Raw genomic sequence first — 26,553 nt, 5'->3', positions numbered from 1 at the left:
CTATTCACCAAAACATATATCCAATGTAGTAAGAAAAGCCCAAACGCCAATCCAACACTCATCCGCTAATTGTACGTGTACAGCACAAAAAAATGCAGAAAGAAGAAGAAACAACCAAAATATCCATTACAAAATCAATCCCACATGCAAAAAAATAGAAAAATCGCTCAAGGGGTATATTCGCAGTGCACATCATAACCAGATATCGCCTTCTTCGCCACCAACCCACTGCGCCCAAACAGCCTCATAGGCATTTTCAAGATCCCGCACCCACCGCCCCGTGTCAAACAGCTTATTGCGGTATCTGTCGCGGAACAACATCTCCCGAATACTAAATAATCGCCCGCGGCCATGTCCGCTAGATGAATGCTGTAGGTCAAGGCAGAGCCGGATGGCTTTCGCCTCGTAGTCTTCGTCCGAGGAAGCGATAAGGTCTTCGCGGGCGCGCTGGCCAGCCTCGGTCTTTGGCAGTGCGCTGCTGAGGATGCTGCTTGCCATCCGGGAACACATTTTGTATTTGTAGCGCGGGAGCGTGAGGAGAGGCGTCCCGCTCCAGAGGACGTCTGTTGCTGTTGTGTGTGCGTTGCATTCGGGGGTGTCGAGGAATAAATCTAGGATTTTGGCGCGCGCGATGTGCGTGTTTTTTGGGGCGACGTCAGTGAAGATTATTCGGGAGGCGGTTTCTTCGCCCGCCCAGGCTTTGGCTGTGTCGCGTAGGTTTTGCTCGCCTAGGTCTGGGAAGCGGAGGAGCCAGAGGATTGCGTTGGGGATTCGCGCTAGGATTCGAAGCCAGGTGCGGAATGTTGTGGGTTCAATCTGGGGTTTGTTAGGCTGGGTTGAATGGGAGAGGAGGGGAGACAACTTACCTTGTACAGCTGATTGAAATTACCCAAGATGATGGTGTCGTCGCTTAGTTTGGGAAATAGTTCTTTACGCATTCTCCAGCGCCGCGATTGCTCTTCTTCCCATGTTACGTGCTTCTCGCCTGCGTCGGGCGCGCTCTGTCGGTGATCACAGCAGAAGAAGGTATCACGGGTGAAAACAATCTTTTCCCCGTAAACCCAATCTTCAAGCTCTTCTCCATTGTCTTCTTCCAGCAGCCGATCCTCGATGCGTGTGGTACGTCTTCCCGGACTGAGTGTCTCCGGCGGTATCGACAGCTGGTCGGCAAGGATGTAGTCGCACCACTCAGCACCAAGGGTACCGGCGAAGCCCATGAAGGACATGTGAATGGGTGCCGGGCGTGCAGCGAAGACCTCGTTGCGAGCTCCTCTAGTGTAACCGTTTAAATTGACGAGGATGTGGATGCCGTCGTCGACAATCTGCTGGACTAGTCGCTCGACGGGCCACCCACTGGCGTCGTAGAACACGGGCGCCTCTTTTTCGATCTGCTGGCGATGCACTGACTTGTCACTTACTGTCGTGGCGTAGCAATATGACTTAACTCGGGAGGGGTCGTGCAATCCGAAAACTGATTGCATCAGATGCGCAAGGGGGTGGTTGTTGAAGTCCGACGAGACATATCCTACTCGAAGATACGGAGCAGGCGGAGCCGGTGGCGGGAACACAGTTGGTGGAAGCCAAGGGAGTCGCAAAGTCGAAGTCGAAATCCGTAAACCATTGCGTTGGGAGATCTGGCGGATTTGCTTCGCCGACAAAGGACAAGTGAAGGTATGGAAGGGTAGGACTGTGGGGGCATTCGGCGCAGAAAGCGCTCCGGGCAGTTGCGGCCTACGATATTTAGAAGCAGGAAAGTCTTTGCCATGGACATAACGATCCTGATACCATTGCCAGGTAAGCGACCTGATAGCACGCTCGATAAGGCGCACGATACGAGATCCTTCCCATTTCTGCCCAGCCCAGGACTGGAAGAGTTTGGCCAGAGACATCCGATGTGAAGATGAGAACCGGGTAGACTCCAAGGCCGGAGCGAGTTGCAGACACAGCTGCTCGGCCGTGCTGGATGTCAACATGCCGCGGCCCCAATACTCGCCCTCTTTGAGTTGTCGGTCGACGATTTCAACGACCCGCTTGATCCATCCAGATCCTGTATCAATGCTGACAGAGTCGCGAAGCATGCCTTTTTCGTCGACGTGCCATCGGTCGCGGAATCCACGGGCGTGGGCTATCCCACCACGGCCAACCCAGTTGCAGACGGAGTTCAAGGCATTGGCTAGGCCGCAGACTGCTTCGGCGAATTCGGGATTCACCTTGACGGCACGCCTGTAGTAGGTGATTGCGTCGTTCACCTTGCCTGCATCCTTGACAGCGTTGGCCAGGTTCGCTAGAGCGATGTCGAAGTTGCCGTCACACTGCACTGCTTGCTCGTACATCTTAATGGCAGCATGGAGCTGGCCGATGTCCTTGAGCAAGCTGCCGAGGTTGGTATACAGATGGGCATGGCGCGAGTCCAGATGCAAGCCATAGTTGTAGTATGCCAATGCCAACGAGATTCCACTTCCAGGCAACACGCCTGGGATCTCGGGATGTTGGACCTCACCTTTCGGACGAATGAGGCCTCGAGCTGGCGGGTTGTTTTGAATCCCAGCCAATAATATACCAACATTGTTAGCGGTAGATGGGCTGGGTTGGAGGGAGAGAGAAAGATAGTAAAGGGCCAGGATATCCCGAACGCCAGGTGATGATCTCGGTGCACCCGAGGAAGAGACATTGGACATGCCATCCTGGTAAATTTTGGCCAAGGAAAGGAGAGAATTGCTAGTTGTGGAAGTCGCCGCGTTGCGAGCCATACCCTCGGCAACAAACTGAAGACCTGGTGGCATGCCGCTACCAGGGAAAACAAGCTTGGCGGTCTTCAATGCTCTGTCTGGGTACAGCAGAATACTTTCCTTTGATTCATGCTCAGACTGGGGAATGCCATTAGTTGGCCCAGAGAAGGCAGCAAAGATCTGCTTAATGATGCTTTGAATGCCATGGCGCCTTCGACCAGCTGCGATGAGAACCGCGTCTTCAAAGGCAGCTGCTGCACCCACATTATCCCCAAGAGCATAGAGCATGTTTCCTTTGGCATGAACCAATGCCAGCATTCTGCCGTTTTCTGCACCTGAGATTGCATATCCGCTGGTCGCAAAACCAGGTGGCTTAGCCTCTGGGGACCCGGGTTCCACTTGAGTTCTACCAATGTCATCATCGTACTCGAAAGACGCCTTGTCGTACATGTTCACATCGGAGTGGTTGCTTTCGGCATCGCTTTCGGGCTCGCTGGCGTGTTCATCTGTCTTGAAGCAATCGCCATCCTTAGGGTGACGCAGGGAGTTCTGAACAAACTCGATAATATTGACGGCCTCTTTGCCGCGGTGACTATTGCACAGCAACCCGATCAGATGCTCGACAGCTTCGAAGAAACTCGGGCGCAACTTCACTGCTCGCAGCCAATTCTGTAGTGCCTCTTCTCGTCGATCAAGCGCCAATAGAGTGGCGGCGAGATTTGATATAGCTTCCACGTGTCTGCTGTTTGTTAATATTATTTGCCGAGCAGGGGCTGGTGGACACTTACGTGGCGTCACGGGCGATGATTCTAGAGTACCATCGCGTGGCTTTGTGGTAATCACCCAATCCATAGGCCAGGCAGCCTCCAAGGAGCATTCCATCGATCCATTCCCAATGACTCTCGTTGCACAGATGGGACAGCATGTCTAATGCGGTAGCAGCATTTGCCGCGGGAGTGCCTTCATTAAAGAGAGATCCACGGGCCCTTGTGAAAGGCGATACGCCGGGAAGACCTGTCTCTCGCATTCCGATCATGTGGGTATCAGATCTGTTTTGGGCAAACTGGTTCAAAGACGGACGTCGAGCATGCACGCGAAGAGGCGCGGGATGTGTAGAGTCAATGGCCTTCTGATTGCCCAAGGCATTGAGGTTCTGTCGTTGCGTATCATACTGACTAGATGGATAACTATTATGACGGGTTAGGTCGGGGGGATGGGCTTGTGAAAAGTCGAGACCCGGTTGGCGTGGCGGCTTGGGATATATGGCGGGAATTATGGGGCGGGAGCGGTTATCCGCAACGCCATTAGAGATGCTATTGCGGCGAGCTTGGTGGATAGTTGCAAGGAGATCAACATAAACACCGTGAGCCCATGACAGGGCTTTCTCCTTGAACTCCGCGTTCGCGACGACTGTGGGTAACGGTTGAAATCCATGTGCTGGCGGGCGATTGGACCAGGCGGGCTCGTTATTGAATGGCTGAGGGGGGAAGGTTTGTATAGGGCGGTTGGCACGGACGTGAAAAGGTAATTGCTCGGAGTGACGCGGTGGGAAGTGTGGCTTCAACAGAGGATCAGGAGCTAAATTGGGCATGGAGTGGCCCCATGGAAACCCGTCTGTGTGCATATCAATTGGAGGTTGAGCCTGGTTGAAAACAGGCTGGTTCAGATCATAGAATGGCTGGCCGGTGTTTAGCTGTTTCGTGAAGGGCGTCGGAGATTCGAATCGCGCGTCGCGAAATGCAGCTGGACGATATGGGATATATACACCATTCGGCCAGTAGGGGCCAAAGGGTCCAGTGCCAGCTGAAGCCGTCGGTCCTAGACATGACTGCAGAGTGGCAGGTAGGACGGTTGGGACATAGGCCCCATTTTGTAGCAAGATGCGCTGGGATGCTTGTAGGGGCAAGCTTTGGTTCAACATCGAGTCAACTCCCGGAGGATAGTTGACTGGACGAACCCAACTTGTCCCATTCGCATCTTGAACCACCTCACTGGGAATCGCATTGCCGGCCGGATCATTTTTGAAAACGGGTGGAAAATTCACCTGTTTCAAGGCGGTCTGGTCCAGGATCTGCCAGTTCTCCTGCATGCCTGGATGAGAAAAGAATTGGCCGGACTCCGGCGAGACCAAGATGTGTTTTGGTGGAGGTTGATTGGTATCAACAGGTGTTCCATCGTACCCCGCAGCCAGGGTTCCGCTGGGAGTTTTCCTTCTCAAGGTATGTTCCACGTTCGCGCTAGAGCTGGAACCGGACCCATCGCGGTGATCAAGTCGTTGAACGGGGTGAGGTAGTTGAATACGGGATCGAGAGATCGGATTCAAGAAAGGTTCGGATTCGTTCGCATCGTAGATTTGGTGGGAGTCGTAGGGCATGCGATGGTGTGGTTGGACCAGAGGAAAAGGTGCGACGGTCGGATACATGTTTGCCTCTTTTCTTCTCAAAGAGCGACCTTGAAGCCAGAATGACGACTCAAGTTAAGACTAAACATTCAACAAGCATGCTTGAAACGTTTCCGACACCTCATTATGTGAACCAGGTATTGTGGGCGCAAACCAGATCGGTAAAGTTCTTGCTTCTCAAATCATCGAGTTGGAAAAGGATAGATCAAGATACACAATATTTGCTAGGAATGTCGAAAGGGGAAAAGTGTAAGTTGGAAAAGGTTCAGACGCAAGGGGAGACAGGAAATGTCCCAGTTCACGATGTATCTTTTCGTTAGCCAATAAGGTGTGATCTTGGCAGGAATTGCGGATCGATCAATATCAGTAAAGAATGAGGAAGAGGAGAAGGAGAGAAGAAGGAGACCTAAAAAAAATAAGATTAAGAAAAGGTGATGTGAGAAGTTGAGTCGCAAAGCAGAGAGAAGTGAGTGGACACGGTGGATATATGTAAGTGGGGGATATAGGATTTCTTTTTTCTTTTTGTTTCTTTTTGTATATTTTAGTTGGTGACTTTACTTTAGATTTTAATTTGATTTAATTATTTCATATGCAGAATGTATAAACATATACACAGATGGAGAAATATATAGAGAAGTATCGAAGATGAGGCTGTAGAGAGAGTGAGTATAGACCCTAACTATAGAAAAAGAGAAATCCCCCTTCACCCTCTCTCTTCCCCTTCAACAAACACTTCACCTCACCTCACTCACCAACTCAACTTATCCACTAGATCCACTCGTTCCAACGGCTGAACCCTCCTTCTGGCTGGAGGACTCCATACGAACTCAACTTCTGGTGGATCATTGGTCCCATCACGGCGACTAGTGATGGATCGGTGACGCCCCGCCGGTGATCGAGTCGAGCCCGTTCTCGGTTTCAGTGGGCTTTGAGACTTGGCTGAACCTACCTGATATTACTGACATTCTATTCTACTGATATTATTCGGCAAATGGAGTACATCACAACTGCATAGCTGCATAACTGCATATACTCACACTTGCTGCATCGTTATCTTGGATCAAACGCCACCTCGACTTACCTTAGGTAGTACTTGGGATCCTAGCCGCTGTGATGACACGCGCAGGCCCCCTTTGTTGGCCGCCTCATCTGCCTCTGATCCTTGCCTATCTGGGATGATTCTGGGGTTACTAGACCGGGATTCCCACCACGATCCCTGCGGCCTTTTTCTTAGCTTTGGGGGGTTATAAATTCCCTAGGATAGGTTGTGCTATGATTCGTACAACTTGGTCATTATATGTATCCGTGATGATTCATACATATGTATCTATTTTCATATTCGTAATTAACGGTGATTATTATGATTATCATAATTACTATAATTCCCTAGGTACCTTCAACGATTATATTCCATATCTTTACATTGTACTGAGTAAGAACCGTAGGACTAATATTTCATACACAGCATATTCTCTGTAATATTCTAATATTCTCATTGCACTGATCTACATCCCTAGACGGTTGTAATCCTCCAGACCCTTCTTGGTTCAACGTCCATGACACAGGTCGCAGAGATCGACATATCTAACTCCACCGTGTGTCGCATCCTTTCTTGGCACTATTACGGTCGGGTGGTACGAGCTGCCGCTGCTTGTCCCTAAATTACTAAAGCTCAGCCTTGTTGAGGCAACAGAGTATTGATTAAATATTTGATACAGGAGCTGATTGAGTAATTGATATTATTGTTTTTTTTAGCGCCTTTCTTTTACAAATTAAATCAGGTATAATCCACATCGCAATCTACTAAGCTAACAAGTGCAAAGAGAAAAAAAAAAGCTAAACTCCACTTGATAATCCCCTAAATATCGCAGAGCCACTTGTGCCAAAGCATTTCAAAGATAATTAGCCCCCACTGTGGATGTGCATATGCTAAGATTGTCGCTGATATTGTAGGTACAATTTCTATTTATTTATTTTTTGAATTTTGTATACCTACATAAGTTATATGTACATATAGAAATCTCATCCTCTTCACTCTACAGGTCCAATATTCAAATAGTCCCATTCCTATACAGCCTGATCTAGCCAACACACATATTACCCACGTAAATTTTAATTGGTGCGCACCGCTCGGATACACCGTTTGTTGGCAATGTAGGCCGTTATGTTTCAGACCCAAATAGCAGCGTTGTACAAATATTCTCTAGCCACATTCACGTGTAATTTAGAAACTTCTATTTACCCTGTTCCATCATATATGTTGTATGTTCCGGCCTGATTACTGTACAGATGGGGTGACACGAAGCAGACAAGGTGTCACGTGGTGGGTATATCGGGATATATATATATATATATATATATATATTGAATGATGGAGTTTCATTTGCACGAAAATGAGGCGAATTAATTGAAGCAAGTGATTCTTCGACATAGCCACTCATATCATATCCATAATACTTAAGTACATGTATTGATAGCATTGCGGTGCATATATGTCGTGTACATGCATGCTGCCTATATGCAGGGTAGCCTGGTCATGTTGAGGGACGTTGGTTGGATTTACACCGCTAGTGCTACCCCTGGTAGTCTGGGTGTACTAATTCCAGGGATAGAAAAGATACGATAGGATGAATTTTCAGAGAGAAAGTTTGAGGTTCAGATATAGATTTTTGTTTAAATTTGTTCGCTAGCTAACTACAGCCTACGAAGCTGAATCTCTTTGGTAGAGATGTAGACCCGAAATATGGACCACTGTACCCACGGAGCAAGCTCCAAGGATACCGCGGTGAGTAATGGGACTGGTTTCTTCTTCCCCACTTAAAATAAGCCTATACCACGTTTTGATATGATCAAACCCCGTAGGGAGAGAACAGTAAGGGCCAGAGTGTTGTGGGGGTTCCATCGGAAGACGGACTGTCGGCTGCGCCGGGCATGGCCTTTCAATATTCTCATCGCCACAAGGAAGGCGAGAAAACAAGAAAGGCGTCAGGAAATGGAATGGAGAAATACAACCGGAGAGAAAAAACAGCGAGCTGATCAATTTTTTCCAATCGAACATCTCACGAATTAAGAAATGGTATCATAGGTCATGACTCATGAATATTTTTTGTGGTTTGGGAAACCGTTCATATTCTGCAACTAGCATCTCAGCATTAAGAGAGCACGCATTAGAAATCAGATAGGCCTCCTCTTTTTTGATCATTCCAAGAGTGAATAATTTATTCCTCGGGAACTGCGAAACCGTTAGCAATGACCAATACACGCACAATGCAGACAAAACTCACTGTCAATCTCGCCAGCCTTGACGTCATCGGAGACATCCTTGGGGCTGCGGCCATCGACCTGGCAGCCGACGGAGAAAGCAGTACCGAGAATCTCAAGGACACCACCACGGAGCTCCTTGGCCATAGAGCGGGAGCGCATGGTGCGGGCAATCTCAATGATGTCGTCCATGGGGATGGACTTGGAGTGCTTGATGTTCTTCTCCTTCTTGCGGTCACGAGGAGGCTCCTTGAGGGCCTTGATGACGAGGGAAGAAGCGGAGGGCACAACCGAGACGGCGGCCTGACGGTTCTGGATGGTCAGGCGGACGGTGACACGGAGACCCTTCCAGTCGCCAGTGTTCTTGGCGATATCTTCACCAATCTTCTTGGGAGACAGACCGAGGGGACCGATCTTGGGGGCCAGAGCGGACTGGGCACCGACTTCACCACCAGTCACACGCAGGTGGCTAGAGAAATATTTATTAGTGCCTGTTGACTTGATGTGGCTCCATTGATCCAAAGAAGAGCCTTGAGAAGATTTCACTTACATGATCTTCACCTCATTGGGATCGAACTTGGGAGCTGATCACGAGGGAATGTTAGTCGCCATCTTGCAGGAGGCCAAGTAGATGATACTTACGCATGGCGAGTGCGAAAGGTAGTCGATCTTCCTTGGTTGTCGAAGAAGTTGGTTACAGAAGAGAAAAGGAAAGGAGCGAAGAAATTAACTTGAGCAGTCGAGAGTGCTAGCGGGACCCACTCCAGAGCTAACTAAGCGAGTGGCCAAATTGGGATATTAGGGCTTGTCGCATTATCACGTGACGTGACAGCCCTGATCTAGACACTTGCCTGTTTAGGAAAACTATTTGGAGCTATCGCATTTCGAGCCATAATTGTATTTAGAGGCGTTATATAAGTGTAATGTAAGTAAAGAAAAATACCAGGATTAGTTGTCATGGTATCAATCCATTCAATCTACTACTATATCGCGTCAAAGGAGTTAAATCACCGCTAAAGATACACAAGACCCGAGGGTCGACGACAGACCGCCCTTTGCTCTCATGATGGTCATGTCCCATCAAATCTAGCTGGTTCCAGATACAGCAAGCTTCATCAGATGATCCATGAATGTTTGGAGCGACACGTCATCAGTGAAGATGGTCTGTGACGAGACACCGCCACCATAGCCACTTGTGGTGTGGGTGGTTGACGGGTTCAGCTTGGACAGCAAGAAACGGGCCTGAGAGCCACCGGCATCACAGACGATGAAACGGGGTAGTGGGAAGCGATCGGCAATAAGATCCTAAAATCAGATTAGTCAAGGCACAGTGTAGAGGAGTGGGGAAAGTGGAAACGAACTCTAGCGTCCTCCTTAGGCTGGTCGAGCAGCATCTTGAGGTTCTCGTAGCCCTCTTGTTCGTGGTACCCGGCTTTCCTCCATTCCGCAATGGTCTCGCCGTTGAAGATGAGAATGTGGAAAAAGGTGTCAAGGAGGAGAATGTGGGCAGGCTGGATAGAGGCGGAGTCCAGCAGCACTGGTTGAGCACCTTCTTGCTCAAGAGAGTATGAGTCGAGGGTGGGCTGGATCATGACCAGAGAGTTACCGGTGTCCTCGTGGTTCAGGACATGGCGGTAGAAAGCAGTCTCGTCAGGTGAGTTGTTGAACACCTGCAAGAACTGGCTTCGGCGGAGATGGAACATGAACTGAGGATACAGGGTAAAGTTCTTCTCCAATCGGAATGATGTCGGGTCATCCTTCCGGTAGTCAGCGAAGCGGGAGCAAAGTCTGATCAGCATGCGGTCCACCCAGCGGAGGACATCGGGACCGTCATCGACCTCTGCCTTGAACACTGCGATACGGGCCATGAGAACAGCGGCAGCCTCCTGGTCGAAGGACTGCGCCAGAGCGGGATCACCAGCAGGGCCACTGAGGGGGCACGCGGTAGTAGTCACCCGCAGGTGGTAAAACCCAGATGAGTGCTGGTAGTATGTCAAGAATTGCATCATACCCTGTTGAGGGCCAGGTTGCTGGGCAGCTGCCTGATTGGCAATTTCAAAGTAAATACCGTAGCTGGAGGATGGATCGATTCCACACATCTTCCATGAACAGGTGTTGCCAATGCCGCACTCTGTCTCGCCAACAGAGCTGGACTTTTTGTTCAGTGAAATCGCATGACCAATCAGACCAGTGACCTTGAGTTCCTTGGTTGTAAGCACCTCGAGGTTTGCATTGAAGCCCATCAACAAGTTATCGTCCTCATCCTTGTCAAATACACGAATGAACGATTGCTTGAATTGTGAGGATGTGAAGCTGTCTGTAAGGAGCATGTGACCTCCAGTATAGTTAGAGAGATTCTTCATTTCCAGCAAACCCACTTGATCGAGGCATCCAGCGAATATATCGACGATGTGGCCATTGTTCGCGGCGCGCTTGGCGAGGTTGTCGTAAAATTTGACAGCCTTTTTGTAGTACTTGATGTTGTCCCGGTCAATGTCGTGGTGGGAACGAATGGGCTCTCTGAGCTCAGGCGAAACAACGTGGCCGGGGCCTTCGGTGGCGGCACCGCTAGTAAAAGTCATGATGCGAGCTCCTGAATTCTGGAAGGAACTCTCGAGCAGACCAACAGCAACGCTCAGGGCGACACCAGTGCAGCGCAGGGGACGCTTGTCGTTGGCCACGGGCCAGGGATCACGCTGCAATTGTTCGAGGACATTGGTGATCTGGAATTCAGCTTGCTGAACGGGCATGAGGAAGCGCGCAGCAGGGGCAAGGGGACGGGCAGGTTGCTGCTGCGGGGGAACACCGGGGCGAATACCGCCGGCCAGACCCAGCATCTCCTGGACCTGCTTTGCGTTGTAATCCTTGCTGCCTCTGAACACATATGACTTGGCGCATTCTGTGTAGCCCAGCTCGTGGACTTGGGTCTGTATTTCAAAGTCAATATCATGCCACTATTCTGTTTTGGATATCATCGTTGCCTACCATTGTACCGAAGGTAATCAGACCCACCAGCGCGTGGGGCGGCAGGATCGACAAGCTCAGGATGAGAGCATCCTTGACAGCCTGAAGACTGTCATCCTCCTGGCAAGTGTCGACGACGAAAACGAAGATCGGGGGAGCGGGGGCGGGCCGTGCCAATTGGTACTCGATTGTGGTACTCGTGGGGTGGAGCTCTGGGGGTATCGTATTCTCCGTGATGTCCTTGTAATGCGGAGGAAGAGGGTTGCGAGAGAGACAGAAAGGGCAAATCCAGATTCGTGCGCGCACATCGACGGTGCTATCCGCAGGTCAGCTCATGTTCCGGGGATATATCAAATCCGATGCATCACATACGCATATGGGTTGAGTACAGCGCGGCAAGGCTGCTTGCAGCTCACGGGCTCATACTGGAGCCATGGAGTAGGCTTCTGCTTAAGAGGAGTGTAGACGGCGCCAATGGGAACGACTAGCCGGGAGGCTTCCTACATCAAGTCTTAGCTGCTGATGCGGTGAAGGTTAAACGGTGCCACGATCACGAACCATTCGAGTACTCGGGAAATTGTTCCAACTGAGCCTGATGCCATCATTGTCCTCCCTATCACTCCATTTGTCCTTCAGCGCCTCGAGATCCATCTTGTTGGATGTTCCGGTTCTGTGTTGACGAGAAGGGGGGTAGGTAGATGAGAAGTCACGAGGAAAGGGGAGCCTCGGTAATTAGTGTCTACTCAAAGAAACCAAGTTATAGGGGCACCTGGAGCATAATCCAATTCCCCAAAATGAAGTAGAGTCCCCTGTTAATAGCTAGGGAATGATTGATCGAGATGGAGAAGTACGTTGTGTGGAGTGTCTGGTCCGCGAGTGAGGCCAGGTTGCAGCACAGTTGGACACTCCCGCCTCCCGTACCAAAACATCATTAAAACTCGGCCATCCGCACTTCTCTTCTCTCTTTTTTCTTTCAACTTCACGCCGACTCCAATGTGTTTTAAACATGTTATTTTTTGACAGCTTTCATTCTTCCATGATGTAGCAGTCTTCTAGTTGAGCGGAGATTGATTCGACCCGTTGCTGGGCACCTGGATTTGAGAGGTCATTCTGATCCTTTCGGATTCTCTGGGAATCAGCTGTGGTCACACTCCTTAGACCTAGATAATTTTTTTTATAACAAAAAAATATGAATACACGCCCTAGCTTTTGATTAGATTGGTATGAAATATGCATTGTACAAGCCTGTGCTTCCGGTAACGCCGACTATGGAAAACATAAGAAAACAGACATAAGCTCATAAAAATTGACATGTGAAGCCAGCCATTCACCTCATGCGTCCTTCGGCGTCTTGTACATTTGCTTCAAGAGGAAACTCCGCTTGAAATAGGTGTTCGGGTGGACAATGGTATCAAGATCCGTTGCGCTCATTGTTCCATCCTCCTTGACCTTTTTGATCTCATTTTTGTGTGTTGCCTCGAACACACGGTTGCAAGCAATGTGATAACGCATCTTGCCAACATCCTCGCGCACACCCCGCAAGACTTCTTTGTCATTAACACCGGTAGCTTGGAGGAAACCAACCAGGTTATCGACAGAATAATGACGATACGGGCAACCGTGAGTCTGACCAATGCCAGGGTTTGAATCACCGAGGATCTTCTGGCACGAGTAAGGTGTGTATCCCTTTCCGCGGCGATTGACGTCTCCACCCACTTCACCATAGGCGTGGCGAATGTTGTACTTGTATTGCGAATTGAATTCGTCGTCAGTCTTGCCCTTGAATCCCTGACGCCAGAACAGGATACACTCTTCCAGGGACAAACCAATACCCTTCAAGAAGAGCGTATACTGAAGTCGACCAAAGTGCTTCAGGTGGTTGTTCTTGCGCAGATTCACATGTAAGCTCTTCATGCACAGCGGGAAGTGCTGTTGAGCTAATTGATCGATAGAGCCGGCTGTGATTGGAGCTCCATCCACATATCCTTCGCCTTCCGAGTACACCGACTCGGCGCTGCCAAAGTTTTTCGAAAGATGGTTCAAAATGGGCGTCAGACGATCGTCCTCGTCCAATCGAGGGAGTGCCCGACTTGTGAGCTAATGACTAATGAGCAACCACAATTTCCATTACCACACCATAGAAAACATACCTCGAGTGCACGCTCCAGGCGAGCAGTAAACTCAGCCATGATCATGCTCAGCTGTTCTCGTCCGGGAACATAGGCCTTTCCTTTCTGAAGATAAACTGAACGCCGTTCGATCAACTCAGGAACTTTCTCCCAGTCAACCTTATACCAAGTTTCATCGTCCACTCGACGCAACCCTGGGGTGGAACTCATAAGAGCCTCAGCAACCTCCGTTCTCTCAAAATCACTCACAGGTTCCCAGTCGAGGTTCAAACTGTCAATAAATGCACGCTTTTCTCTCGAATCATCTGCCTGAAAACGGAATCTGAAAAGCATGGTCTCGGCGCGTGCAAATCGTCGACGGAGATCCTCCGTGGCGGAGAAGGCCAAACGGAGGATGAAGTGGGAGTAGTGGTCCTTTTGGCGTTCATTTTTCAAACGCTGGTCTGCCGAACCGGAAGAGGAGGAGGTATTTGAGGAAAGAGGAAGGAATTTCTGGAGGAGAGGCGTAATGTAGCTCGACGTCTCCGCGGGAGATTTGTTGCGATAAGAACATGCTTCGATCTCAGCCAGAACTGCTCAAGGTTAGTATGCAAAATGCGTCAAAATTCCAAGTGCACGCACTCTTCAGCCTATCAATGGCCCATTGCTCAAACTGTTCGAGGGTAATTTCCGCAGTAGGAGGTGTATCATAGATGTTCATGCGATGGGGATAGTCTTGTTGCTTGAATGTTGCAGTTGCGAATTGTCTTTTCTTGTGGTCGATGATAGTCCGCCGTTTTGGATCAATACGATTGGCATCTTGTCGGATCATGACGGCGGTTGTTGTGTTTTGTGAGATGTTTCGTCACTTCTTCGTACAAGAGAATCACTTAATTGATCAACGCGACGCGTCCTTCACGCGCTGCTCACGTGACTCCTTACGTAATTCAATTTCCCCGCTCGGGGATAATACGCGGGTAATATCAACTGTTGAGGCTCTCTAGGGCTTTTTTTAAAATAAACATTATGCAGCCTATTGCATAGAAACCCGGGAAGTAACTACAGAAATGAGACTATGACGGCAGGCAGTACTCCGTAGAGAACCCGGATACGAATTTTCTTACTCCTTGGATCCTATAAGCTCCTAACCTCTCGCTCGAGGAATATACATCTAGCATATGTCTCACACCAAAGACCGAAATGGCGCAGTGCAGCGATTGTGGAGTTCACCTCATTTTCTTGAAGCGCCAACTAACTTTATGTCTTTCTTGTGTTGCCTCGCTTGCTTATTCTGGTCCAATATTTGTTCCCAAAAATACCATACAAAAAGAAAATGTGTTCCGATTATGAAAAAGTGCGGCTCATGCGCCATAACCACTATTGTCGGAGAAAGCTATTGAGAAGTGTCATGCATTCATGCAACTCCAGAATGTATGCACTAATTCAGGCGCCAGGTTTACGGATTTCACTGCGCACTCCTTGCTTATGATCAATTGCTTTTCGGGGTTCATAAAAGCGCTCGTAGCGTCTAACTGCATAAATTGCAATTTGATCCCTGTATATTGCAATACAGTCTGGAAGAGATCCTTTCTTTACTGAAATGTGGTGCAAAGGTCGAAACTCAGTGTGATTCTTCATAAACTAACCACACTAAGAGAAAAGGCATAAATATGTCCAGAGTTCCAGCTCTAGGCTGTAGATAATTTGGTTCATTTTTCTCATACATACATTTTATTTTCAGCCAGAACTGCTTTCATGCTTTATTACTATTGCCTACCTTTAGTAAATCAAGAAAAGCTATCAAGACAATAATCTTACCCGTGAGACGCAGGAATAACAACCAATATTGAAAGCCTCGTCAGACCAGACTATAACAAATCTTTACCAAATTGAGCAGACAGCAGCAGTCTCAGACATGCCATGTCGTATGCACTATCAGTTGAAATTTTCGGAGCCGGTTTAACCCCAGAAGAGCCATCTCACTGGGGATTGGTTATTAACATACCACCAAGCCAAATTGGCGACCTCCTCCATGTGCGAACTCTCGACCCAATGAGGGGCTTTTTCCAATTCGAACCACGATTCGGCACAAAGCTCGTTACCCAGCAAGCATACGGACTTTGTGCGCTGTCGAGGCTCAGCGATCAACAACGACGGCAAGCCGCGCAGATCATTACCGCTGAAAAAGCACCGACCGATGGCAAACGAAATTGCCAGGACTGGATATTCAGCGCATTGCTCTCGCTTGAGATCGAGGAACTCGTGCCTGCTGGGACATCTGGATTTTGGAAGGTGATGATTGGAAAGCCAGCAGAATACATCAAAACCGCCATGGGGGCAAACTGGGTAGATTTGAGATCGCTCTGAGAAAGTGGGACGGAGCTTTGAAAACGGCAAGATGGCTCAGTCTTAGATACATGTGTATAGCATCATTTGACGGTTGATGTTATACCAATAATCGTATCCATCTGGCGGTAGAATAGATGTAGAGAGTTCGCGCCAGTCTGAATCTAAGGCTGGCCACCGCAAGGCGTAGTACTCCCTCTCTGGCACACTGTAACCTGCAGCGCCCCAGTCAATGATCCCTGTGATTTTCCCGTCCCGAACCATGATGTTAGACTGGTCCAGGTCGCCATGAGTAAGTACTTTGACTTCTTCCTGGTCGATTCCAGACATGAGGAGTTCTTCTGCAAAGAGCTTATCCTGCTCTGTCTCTAGTTTTTGATTCGGCCTAGAATTCGCCAAAGCCTCCACCATCCCCTTATTGAAGTCTTTACGGGAAGTGAACGGCCCATAGTGGTAGACTTTGTTCTCCCAGGGGTGTTGAAAAACACTCTCTCGGCATGGGCCATTATCGACCGTCCCGAAAAATGATCCCTTTATCTGGCGCCATTGCTGTATATAGCCTCGTAGCTCCTGTGCGAATGACTCCTTCAGCGTTCGGGGTAATTCTGGCCAGCTTTGACCGAGCTGGATGCCGTCTATTTTCTCCATCAGAATGAATCCGATATCCTCGATCAAATAAGCATTGAAAACCTGAGGAACAGGGACTGATGTTTGATTCTTGACCAGAATCATAGCTTCTGCTTCTCCCATTTGAACACCTACTCCGACTTTGAGCATGGTAGTTTCATCAAGCTGTAACAAATAACAACCATTGAGTCGGTGGGGGCAAATGTTCAGTCCCTTTCGAATCCGTTCCACAGGAACTAATGGTGGCGGGTTGGCTTGCAGAGAAGGTGAGAACTTTACGCCAACCGCTAAATTTGTAAGGTCACATATCCTTTCCATCAGATCCACACGAACTGGCTGAGCTGTGGGTGTTAGAATAAAGTTGTGCCAATGAAAGATTCAGAAGAGGGGCCACTCACTGCCTCGTAGCCAAGGAGCTTCCACATCTCAGTATCATCGGTCCACACCTCAGCACTCTTGCTCTCAATAATCTCTTGAAAAATCCCCATTATAAGATACGGCCAGATCGTGGCAGTAGTATGTCTTGAAGCAGAAGTGGTGTCTCTCTAATCCCTCCAGCAGATGTTGGCCTATATTACGTGATCAAGCGGATGGAGTGGGAGTGGATCCCGGGACATTCCGACCTATCAGGACAACTGGCTATAACAACTACTACGTATATACATATGTATGTTCTTGTTCTGATAGGATGTTCTAGTTATTGCCTTATAATCTTTTAGCTTAGCTTGAATTGTAAACCAGGCGGGAAACCAGGTCGCTACTTAGGTATATATGTAGATAATTACTGAGATGTTTCATCACTGCTCTGTACAAAACATCACTTAATTGAACAACGCGACGCGTGCTTTTCGCGCTGATCACGTTCTCGCTTACATAATAAGTTTCCCCGACAAGACACCTCAGGTCGCGCTCAACCCGGGGATTCAGACATGTGTCGAAGCATGTGAAACTAGACGTTTATGCCGAATATAAGCATTACTTTGATATATTTGCACATATGTATGCAAATTATTTACACAAATTTGCAGAGTACAAATACAATAATATCAACACTCAACCTGTCCCCGGACTTTGTAGTTTTCCTCGGAAGTGTCGTTCACCGGCAACCGAAAGAATCAAGCCTCAACCCCACAGGATCACGTTGAGATCTGAGATATGCGACTGCTTATCTTTTGAGCTTTCCAAGCTTCTCCTCAAAGTAAAAATCTGCCTCGAACTTCATGTCGCAATAGACCCGCATAAAATTCCAACCCACGGTTCCTCCCGCGCCCCAGCATTCGAATCGTTGAAATTGGGAACAATCCAGGAACCAAAGCCTCAAGGGTTTCGGCCAGCTCCCACATCACAATGTCGCACGCGACCAAGCAGCTGAAAAAGGCAGCTCGCATTATCCTTATCGGTGCACCAGGAGTAGGAAAGGGCACGCAGTCCGAGCGACTCCTCTCCCGATTCCCACAGCTGGCTTCAATCAGCTCGGGTGATCTGTTGAGAGAGAATGTGCGCCGACGAACACCGCTCGGTGAGTACAAGCACCCACATCGCACTGAAAATGCATCCCTAACAAGAACAGGCATGCAAGCCGAAGCCGCAATGCAGTCCGGCAATCTCGTCCCTGATTCCATGATCCTGAACCTCATCTCCGACGACATGAAATCCAAAGGTTGGCTCCGCCAGCCCGACTCCCCAGCATCGGCATCATCTCCACCCTCGCACTCTTCTGCAGACACCACTCCCGCATCATCAATTGACCCTTCCGCCTCGTTCATCCTCGACGGCTTCCCACGCACTTCCTCCCAGGCAACAAGCCTAGACAGCCTCGTCCCAGTGAACTTCGTCGTGCACCTCCTCACCCCGCCTTCGGTGATTCTCGCCCGTATCACATCCCGCTGGGTCCACGAGCCTTCAGGGCGCGTCTATAACACAGATTTCCACCCGCCAAAAGTAGCAGGCAAAGACGATATCACGGGTGAGCCGCTGACCCAGCGCGAAGACGACTCTCTCGATACATGGAAGCAACGCCTACGGAAGTTCGAGGAGACGAGCAAAACTCTCCTGGAGCATTATGATCGTCGGGGCTGTCTTTTCCGCGCTGAGGGCAATAGCTCCGATGAAATCACGCCTAGATTATTCGCTGAGATTGAGCGCCGCTTCTGCTAGCCTGCTTGATGCTTGTATACTTAATTATCTATGCGGTCTCAAGACCGCTCGAGTCTTAATGCCCGCTCAGCAATCCGAGCTCCGGGGAACACCCCTCTTACGCATGTATAGCTAACGCATATCTCGGTGTATCATATATAATGTTCACATGCTATAATACGTTCCATAATCATTATCTTTCACAACTATACACAAAGATGTAGTTGCAAGGTGCCAAATCCAGGCAGTAGTCATCTCAATTCATGTTCATGCAAACGCAAATAATCATAACCCGCTCAAGCGCTCTCTATTTCTTCTCGACATCCCCATTGCCAACCCGATTCTTATACTCCCTCGGACTCTCCCAATTCCCACCACCAACCCCATAGTCCCTCCAAAGCCCCTTCGCCCTCTTCTTCGCCCACCATTCCGCATTCCGATACTTCTTCTCCATCTTCTCCCCCCCAAACTCAGACCCAACCTTCGCCTCGTACACAGTCGCCAGCCCCCGCCGCAGCATCTCGTATGAAACGTCCCGCCGGCGGAATGGAGGGAAGTCCACCGCCCGCCGCACGTACACGCTTGCTACTACCCGTGAATATTGGTCTTGCCTATGGACAAGCGCGCGCACCCGCCGTCCGCTCAGGTAGCTCGTTAGCCAGGTGTGGGCGTCGCGCGCGTACGGCTGCTCGGGTTTGCCGAAGTGCGCAAGTTCGGGGGCATCGACGCCTGCTAGTCGGATGTGGATCTGAGCATTTGCTTGTTAGTTGGCTGGACAATGTGGTGGTGGCGGTATTGGTTGTGTTCTGTTTATTTGTTGGAAATGGGGTTTACGAACAGTATTATCTTTTAGCTCTTTCTTGCTCGTAGGAACCTTTTTCCAAGGTAACCAGCCCCATCCTGCTAGACGACCGCCGGGCGTATGGAAGATGCGAAAGTTATCTCCGTCGCCGACGCTGGTCACTTTGCCTAGGATACTGCGGCGGCGGAGGTATGATGCCGAGATGCTGGGTGCGTCGGGGATTCTGCGTAGGTAGGATCGGTGGAATCGCACTGCGAGGAGAATGCCGCTCGTTAGGACGAGGGTTGAGGCGAGGGTTCGCGGTTCTGTGTAGGCCCGCCAGTCGAGGATGGAGCTTTGTTTTTCGTCATTGGTCGACTCGGTGCTCCATGGTGGCCATCGCATCACGTCCCATGCCACTTCTATGGCGGATGTGAGGTGAGAGGTACCCAATTATTATGATTAGAAGTGGTGATGGTTGGGTAGAGCGATCAACGCGGTGAGTCTTGGGGCGCGATGATCGTTGCACGGGTATACTCGGTCAGCGCCACTAAGCTAGGGCTTTCAATGAATTGACCACAACGGCCTGTTACACACACCATCGTTTTAATGCATATTATCTCTGGGCAATTTCACAATAAGAGTTTTATGAATTAAGTACAGATTAAAATAGGGCCTCATTGACCAGGTAGAATGTGATAAGCATATACAAATCTATATATTCAAGTTAGACACAGGGTTCTATCACATCAAGTCTTTACAGAAAGTAAGTCCGAAAATTGTCTAGACTGTTCATAATCCAACATTGCCTACCGGGCACCAACGCGCCAAGTGACAAACCAAGTATGAACCGAAAGGGGAAAGCTATGGACCAAAAGACAATTATTTCAGAGTAGCAGGCATGCTAGTTTGAGCCTTGGCCGCTGCTGTATCCACGAGCTTGCCCAACTTCTGCTTCTTGACGCCCTTCAGGTAGGCGAACAAGAGAATGAAGAGAATTTCCATCCTTGATGAAAGTTAGCACTGAACCAGATATTTCGGTTGAACGAACATATTGAACATACCTCTCCTTGGTCATCATCAGAAGACCTTGGACCAAAAGACCCTTCAAGATCTGGGGTCCAATTCCCTTGAAAAGGGCAAGTAGACCCTCATTATCAACAATGTGCTTCATGACCTCACCAAAGGTCTTGAAGGGCTTGCCGTTCCGGCTTGGCGGAGGACGAGACTGCAGACCGACCTTAGCAACAATCAAAGGCTGGGTAGCGATGGTAGCCAAAGCCTTGGACATAGCACCGAGAACTAAAATGCCGTTAGAGAGTGATGGGTGAATTCCAGAGATGTGATACTACTCACGGAATGCCTCCCAGGGCTTGAGGTTATTCTTGCCAGGGAAGAGACCCTCCTTTAGACGCTGGTACGCGCCATAGGTGATGGCCGGGTTAACGACCAAGATCAAGCTAGCCTTGAGACCACGCCACAGGCCGGACCAGCCGTCCTCGCTCTCGACAACCTCCCGACCCGTCTCAATCAATCCCTTCTTATCGCCCTTCGGCTGTGTCTGTTGGCGAGTCGTGATCACCGCCACGGGAATTGTGAAAATCTGGGCTACGGCGCCCGCAGCAGCACCGAGAGATAGCTCGATCGCGGTACCAGGGGGCTTTAGTGATTTGGCGGAGGCCATGTACAGCGTTCTTACGACGCTGTACCAGTAAAAGTATGCGAAGTTTGTCGAGGCGACGCCGAGGAGGGATCCTGCCATTCCAGAATATAGGCCGCTGATACCTTCCTTCTCGGCGATCTTGGTGATGGCGTCCAGAGTCGATTCGTAGTGCTCGAGATCGGAGGATGGTGCAGCGCCGTTCTTCTCCTTAACTTGTACCTGTAGTTTTGTCTTGACCCTGCGATGGGAGCGATCTAGTCAGCATGACTTTTAGGTTCATCATTGGATCTCTCCTGGGTTCTCACAAGTCAAGAGGGTATACCATCGCGTTTGCGAGCACGGCGCCTGTCGCGCCTGCGACTGCACTGCCCCATGGCGAAAGGGCTGGCTTTGATTGACCAGCCATGTTGTATGTGAAGGGTATTCGAAATCAAGGGAGTTCAACAAATAAGAATAAGATTTTAAGAAAAAGCTCGATTTAGCGGTGGATAGGAGAAATATTTAGCGGGGCTCTATTGCTCCGAATCACGGAGAGAGGTAGAAAAGCACGGCAAGAATGTGAGAAAGGTGTTCTAGGATAATTGACCTAGATCATACCGAAGTCACCCGAGATCAAAGTGTAAAAAGAGCGTAACTCTCTCATCGGATATGTGATCTTTGGCAGATGCACCTCGGCCGCTTCACCTTAAAATGAGCCGAGGTCCACTTTCGGTATCGACTTATGTCATCAATTACATCACGTTTCAAGTTCAAATGTTGTTATAACTTCATTAATTTCATTTTGTTCACTTGTTGAAGTATTTTTTGAATGGAAATATCGTTTGTTCAGATGTAGGTTTCATGGTGTATATAATTAGATATGATGGTTCACATCCAGTAAACCAAGTGAACACGTCGAAATGAACGTGAAATTAATTACGGGACCCTCTCGGCTTGAACCAAATCCGGTAATTTACTTGATCTGATCTGATTACTCCAACCACCATGTCGAGATCCCGCTCCACATATTTGTCGGAAGCTTTAGTATGTGCAGTTTGAGCCGATCGTCTCTTCTTATAAGCTACACAAAGCTAATAGGTTAATAGACCGCCGAAGAAGCGATAGCAGCAGCAACCTCCCAGAAAGCGGCATTGAATGCGGCTATCAATGCCGCGGAACATTATATGAAAGCGCTGCGTCTAGCACCAGCGGATGATAAGAAGCATCTCGATTCAAAATGCAAGGAACTGATCATCAAAGCTGAAAAGATCAAGGGCGCCACAGACTGGAAGGCTGCTGCTCGTGCGGGGCCTCAGAATGCCTTTGCCTTGCGGCCGCCTGCATCCACGCGGAAGCTCACCACCCGTGAAGAAATCATTATACTTGAAGGCGCTAAGCTGAATGGTTATATCTTTCCGCCGTGGATTCGGGATCCACACCAGGATGAATTTGTTTATGAAGGGCCGCCTTTTACGTAGGTTGCAGGTTACAGACACATCAATATACCGCTTCTAATTGAATACAGAGATGCGCCTGATCTGCATCTCTCTGATTGCCAGAGAGATATTTTTGCAGGATGGAAACGGCCACGAGATTTGTTGCAGGCGAAGGCTGGTTCGACTAATAATGCAATCGTTCCGTCTATGTCGGCTTCGGGTCAGACGGATCTTGTGCAGGATGTCTTGACTGATTGTTCGGTTGTTGCGAGTCTTTGTGCTACAACATCTCGATCGGAACGAGGTCTTGGAAAGGTATGGAATTATCTTTCTATTTTTGGGTGAGTGCTAAAGAGTGTAGCATGCGTCGCCGACGATGTACCCGTGCAATGAGGAGAAAACCCCAATATTATCACGTTGCGGGAAGTATATTTTCCGCTTCTACTTTAATGGGTCTTTCCGAAAGGTTATTATCGATGATCGATTGCCATCGTCGAAGACTTCGCGGTCACTTTATGTGATCGACCGCAACGACTCCAACTTTCTGTGGCCTGCTCTCGTGGAAAAAGCTTACTTGAAGGTTCGCGGAGGCTATGATTTTCCAGGCAGTAACTCGGGTACTGACTTGTGGGTGCTGACTGGTTGGATTCCCGAGCAAGTGTTTTTACACCATGACGATTCTACATCGGATGAGATTTGGGGGCGGTTATACAACGCCTTCTATCACGGCGACGTGGTGCTAACTATTGGCACTGGAAAATTGACCGAACGAGAAGAACAAGGCCTGGCCTTGGTGGGCGAGCATGATTATGCTATTCTGGACATGAAAGAGATCCAGGGTCGCCGCCAGTTTCTTCTGAAGAATCCTTGGGCCGGCGCAGAACCCAATATTCAAAGCACTTCTACGGCTGATCTCGACCAAACCAATGGCAAATCGCCCCTCTCACCAGGCACATTCTGGATGGAGTGTGAACAAGTTCTCCTAAATTTTGAGCATCTTTACCTCAACTGGAATCCCGGATTATTCAAATATCGCGAGGATATTCATTTCACGTGGGATTTATCACACGGTCGACTCATCGCTGGATGTTTTGTTAAGAATCCCCAGTTTTCTATCTCCAGCAAGACAGGAGGAACGGTCTGGCTGCTACTTGGAAAACATTTCAAGACAGACGACCAAGAGCTCAAGACTGGTCAGCCAGAAAGTGAAATTGGGTTCATTAGCATCTACATCTTTCAAGCGGATGGTCGAAGGGTATCACTCAGCGACGGTGCACTTCATCGTGGACCATACGTCGACTCACCTAATACCCTCATGAGGCTGGAAATGCCTCCCAACTCGATATATACTGCAGTTGTCTCGGAGCAATCGCTCCCATCGTCTAGCCAGAACTTCACGCTGTCAGCGTTCTCAACAGCCCCTGTCACCGTGGCACCTTCGCTAGATAAGTATCTCTGCTTGACCAAAGCAGCTGGTTCTTGGACAGGAATGACAGCCGGTGGCAATGCCGAGTCACCTCGATACCACTCCAATCCACAATTCAGTCTACAAATTTCGGAAAAGACAGACGTCTCCATCTTGCTCGAGACCAAAGAAGCAGAATTAGCAACCCACGTGAAATTATTCTGGTCCAACGGCCAGCGCATTTCGCGCGTGCGAAGCCGAGACATCATCGCAGACAGTGGTGACTACCGCCGCGGCTGTGCCCTGGCCGAGACCAAGTCTTTGGACAAAGGCACATACACAATCGTTTGTTCCACCTTTGCGCCTGACCAACTCGGTCAATTCACTTTGTGGATTTCATCCACCATTCCATGCGTGGTCCAGAAATTAGCCTCCGAGTCTGCCGGGCGACGTGCTGTCCTATCTGACATCGGTATTCTCCCACCGGGAAAAGACAGGATGTTGACATCTCTGCGCATATCTCGTTTGACGCGGATCCGACTCATTGCGCGAAACAAGCGGTCTACCATCGGCACTCGAGCTGTTGCTCCGTCTCCCGTGTTGATGACTGTGGAATTGGGCCAGGGGCCTTACAAGGAAACCCTGGCTACCTCTGAGGATGGAACTCACAGTGATACTGCATCAGGGGTGCGAATCGAGGATTTCGATTTGTACCCCAATGTGGAACGAAATGTTTGGATTGTTATTGAGCGCATTGGGGGTCCGGGAGGGCAAATAGAGGACCATTTTGAAGTTGAGGCGCTGGCAGAAGAGAAAGTGGAGATTGGAAAATGGGCGATTGAAGATGAATGATACCCAGATACTCTTAAATAGTTGAAACATTTTGAAATATCAACAAGATGCAGCCTTGAAGGCACACGAATAGATCTCCGTAAGATAAGATCCCGTGCCCCCGCACACGGGCGGTGTCTCCAAACGTCATCTGTTCACCTCCTTTCTAAAATACACAACTTCAATAATGGCCAGTAGTATTCCAGCTGGACTGCGATCAGCAGATATTGGTCGCTTTGCGATCAGAGCCGCTCAGGTCGAGAGTGCAAAACCGGTGGTGGCCTACTGGTGTGAGTCTGAGGACCCCGCGCAGCGTGCAATTGAACATTTGAGCTGATTCAACCAATGATGTAGGCAATTTTCATATCGTGAACCAAATCATCGAAAGAGGTCTTCATAATACAGATGATGAGATCAAACTCTATACTACGAATCTGGTCGACAAGCTGGAACAGGTCAGTTCGCCGCGCCAATGTTCTCCCCATCGCTCACCATTCCGCGCACAACACACTCGTCGAACTGTAGCTGAATGAATTGCTGTGAACAGTTCAAAGTTGAGAACCCAGAGAATGAGACGGTTACGGATATAGTTGCGGCTAGCGCCTATGTCGAGCAATTCGGATTGGAGGTCTTCAGTCGTGCCGAGGCAGCCATGAACGCTAACAAAGTCACAAAGTGAGCTCCTCTCAGCAAAGGAGAATACGAACGACTAATTGTATTCCAAGGCAAACCGCAGATACCTTCCAAGCAGCAGCTACATTCCTCGAACTGTGCTCCATCTGGGGACCCCTGGACCCCGAAATCGCAGGAAGAATCAAGTTCGCCAAATTCCACGCAGTTCGAATCGTCAAGGCGCTCAAAGCCGGCGAGGACCCAAACGAAACAAACCCAGCCCCAAAGCAAGAAGAAGAAGAACTCGTCGGCGACCCCGACGTCCAGGCCTTTGACGACTCCATCGCAGAACAAGCCTCTAAACCAAGACAAGCCTCTATCGAAGAAGTCCCAGATGAGTCGGACCGCCTTGGCCGCGACCTTGCCCGCAGATCTACTCTCGACGAGTCTCTCCATCCATCGCGCACATCGTCTGCCCCGCGTCCTCAAGGTTCCGTACCAGAGATTCCCTCCGTGCCTACAAATGCTCCCGGCTTCCCCCCAGCGCAAACAGCTTCCGAAGGCGCTTTGAACCTCCCCTCCACACCTGCGACTATCGGCTCCGTCCCGAACCTCCCTGATACGCCCACTGCATTCCAGTCCTTCCCTCCGCCCCCAGCTGGACCCTCCACAGCGCCGGACCCGGCTTCTTTTTACGATCCCCCGGCTAGTACTCCTACGCCCCCACCCGCTGCTCCGACCTTTGTGCCGAGCCCGGCTGCTCATGCGCCCATTACGCCTGCTCCTTATTTTCCGCCCCAGCCGTCTCATGGTGTCGATGATAGCTCTGTCCAGCTGGCGCAGAAGCATGCTCGTTGGGCGGTTTCCGCGCTGACTTTTGATGATGTTGATACTGCTGTTAGGGAGTTGAGAAAATCTTTGGAATACCTTGGTGCTGCTTGATTGCGGCTGCTGCTTTTCTTCTGTTTGTCTTTTTTGTTAGAGCACTATGAAAATACCTCGATCTACCTTTATGTCATATTCTCCAAGAATAATTCTGCATGTCAATGCGACTGTGTTCTTTGTCTTTTCTATATCAGATTTACGTTGGTCTGAATTGCACCTGCATGCGAAGATGTATGTATGGATGTTAACTAATTGCTGTACTATGAAGTGGATGCATGACCACCAAACAGCCTTACCCTAGCACTTCAAAATGACCTCGATCTCGAAGATTCCGTTCCCGTAGAACTACTCGCTGCGGCTCTTGCAGGTAGGTACCAGGTACTCGCATG

The 26,553-nt window shown here is 49.4% G+C and overlaps 11 protein-coding genes across 11 annotated transcripts; 4 read left to right on the top strand and 7 right to left on the bottom strand.

The window, feature by feature from the left end:
• Positions 1 to 192: 192 nt before the first annotated feature.
• Positions 193 to 5,151, bottom strand: N7529_009401 (uncharacterized protein; the record flags this gene model as incomplete). The annotated part of the gene is made up of 3 exons (XM_057244928.1): positions 193 to 816; positions 867 to 3,468; positions 3,518 to 5,151. The coding sequence occupies 3 exons, from the start codon at positions 5,149 to 5,151 to the stop codon at positions 193 to 195; spliced, it is 4,860 nt and encodes a 1,619-aa protein (XP_057093191.1).
• A 3,197-nt stretch (positions 5,152 to 8,348) lies between these two features.
• Positions 8,349 to 9,037, bottom strand: N7529_009400 (60S ribosomal protein uL11; the record flags this gene model as incomplete). The annotated part of the gene is made up of 4 exons (XM_057244927.1): positions 8,349 to 8,362; positions 8,415 to 8,860; positions 8,942 to 8,975; positions 9,034 to 9,037. 4 exons carry the CDS (start codon positions 9,035 to 9,037, stop codon positions 8,349 to 8,351), a joined length of 498 nt encoding a protein of 165 aa, XP_057093190.1.
• A 440-nt stretch (positions 9,038 to 9,477) lies between these two features.
• On the bottom strand, positions 9,478 to 12,006 carry sec23 (GTPase-activating protein SEC23; the record flags this gene model as incomplete). Its single annotated transcript, XM_057244926.1, has 5 exons — positions 9,478 to 9,696; positions 9,753 to 11,318; positions 11,377 to 11,671; positions 11,728 to 11,855; positions 11,914 to 12,006. 5 exons carry the CDS (start codon positions 12,004 to 12,006, stop codon positions 9,478 to 9,480), a joined length of 2,301 nt encoding a protein of 766 aa, XP_057093189.1.
• A 681-nt stretch (positions 12,007 to 12,687) lies between these two features.
• Positions 12,688 to 14,295, bottom strand: N7529_009398 (DNA primase subunit PRI2; the record flags this gene model as incomplete). Its single annotated transcript, XM_057244925.1, has 3 exons — positions 12,688 to 13,452; positions 13,506 to 14,056; positions 14,106 to 14,295. 3 exons carry the CDS (start codon positions 14,293 to 14,295, stop codon positions 12,688 to 12,690), a joined length of 1,506 nt encoding a protein of 501 aa, XP_057093188.1.
• A 1,088-nt stretch (positions 14,296 to 15,383) lies between these two features.
• N7529_009397 (uncharacterized protein) lies at positions 15,384 to 15,830 on the top strand (the record flags this gene model as incomplete). The annotated part of the gene is made up of 1 exon (XM_057244924.1): positions 15,384 to 15,830. One exon carries the CDS (start codon positions 15,384 to 15,386, stop codon positions 15,828 to 15,830), a length of 447 nt encoding a protein of 148 aa, XP_057093187.1.
• Positions 15,831 to 15,872: 42 nt separating this feature from the next.
• N7529_009396 (uncharacterized protein) lies at positions 15,873 to 16,924 on the bottom strand (the record flags this gene model as incomplete). The annotated part of the gene is made up of 2 exons (XM_057244923.1): positions 15,873 to 16,772; positions 16,835 to 16,924. The coding sequence occupies 2 exons, from the start codon at positions 16,922 to 16,924 to the stop codon at positions 15,873 to 15,875; spliced, it is 990 nt and encodes a 329-aa protein (XP_057093186.1).
• An 859-nt stretch (positions 16,925 to 17,783) lies between these two features.
• On the top strand, positions 17,784 to 18,593 carry N7529_009395 (adenylate kinase ADK2; the record flags this gene model as incomplete). The annotated part of the gene is made up of 2 exons (XM_057244922.1): positions 17,784 to 17,955; positions 18,007 to 18,593. The coding sequence occupies 2 exons, from the start codon at positions 17,784 to 17,786 to the stop codon at positions 18,591 to 18,593; spliced, it is 759 nt and encodes a 252-aa protein (XP_057093185.1).
• A 286-nt stretch (positions 18,594 to 18,879) lies between these two features.
• N7529_009394 (thermonuclease family protein) lies at positions 18,880 to 19,758 on the bottom strand (the record flags this gene model as incomplete). The annotated part of the gene is made up of 2 exons (XM_057244921.1): positions 18,880 to 19,320; positions 19,411 to 19,758. 2 exons carry the CDS (start codon positions 19,756 to 19,758, stop codon positions 18,880 to 18,882), a joined length of 789 nt encoding a protein of 262 aa, XP_057093184.1.
• A 477-nt stretch (positions 19,759 to 20,235) lies between these two features.
• On the bottom strand, positions 20,236 to 21,422 carry N7529_009393 (putative peroxisomal carrier protein; the record flags this gene model as incomplete). The annotated part of the gene is made up of 4 exons (XM_057244920.1): positions 20,236 to 20,359; positions 20,418 to 20,655; positions 20,710 to 21,254; positions 21,322 to 21,422. 4 exons carry the CDS (start codon positions 21,420 to 21,422, stop codon positions 20,236 to 20,238), a joined length of 1,008 nt encoding a protein of 335 aa, XP_057093183.1.
• A 578-nt stretch (positions 21,423 to 22,000) lies between these two features.
• On the top strand, positions 22,001 to 24,688 carry N7529_009392 (calpain-like protease PalBory; the record flags this gene model as incomplete). Its single annotated transcript, XM_057244919.1, has 4 exons — positions 22,001 to 22,039; positions 22,102 to 22,469; positions 22,521 to 22,746; positions 22,793 to 24,688. The coding sequence occupies 4 exons, from the start codon at positions 22,001 to 22,003 to the stop codon at positions 24,686 to 24,688; spliced, it is 2,529 nt and encodes an 842-aa protein (XP_057093182.1).
• A 166-nt stretch (positions 24,689 to 24,854) lies between these two features.
• On the top strand, positions 24,855 to 26,221 carry N7529_009391 (uncharacterized protein; the record flags this gene model as incomplete). The annotated part of the gene is made up of 4 exons (XM_057244918.1): positions 24,855 to 24,957; positions 25,022 to 25,122; positions 25,215 to 25,342; positions 25,393 to 26,221. 4 exons carry the CDS (start codon positions 24,855 to 24,857, stop codon positions 26,219 to 26,221), a joined length of 1,161 nt encoding a protein of 386 aa, XP_057093181.1.
• Between the last annotated feature and the right edge of the window lie 332 nt (positions 26,222 to 26,553).

The sequence above is a fragment of the Penicillium soppii genome (assembly GCF_028829465.1).
Source record: "Penicillium soppii strain IBT 18220 chromosome Unknown utg000007l, whole genome shotgun sequence".
Lineage (NCBI taxonomy): Eukaryota > Fungi > Ascomycota > Eurotiomycetes > Eurotiales > Aspergillaceae > Penicillium > Penicillium soppii.
Note: the sequence above shows the minus strand (reverse complement) of the source record. Positions and strands in the feature narration are given on the sequence as shown.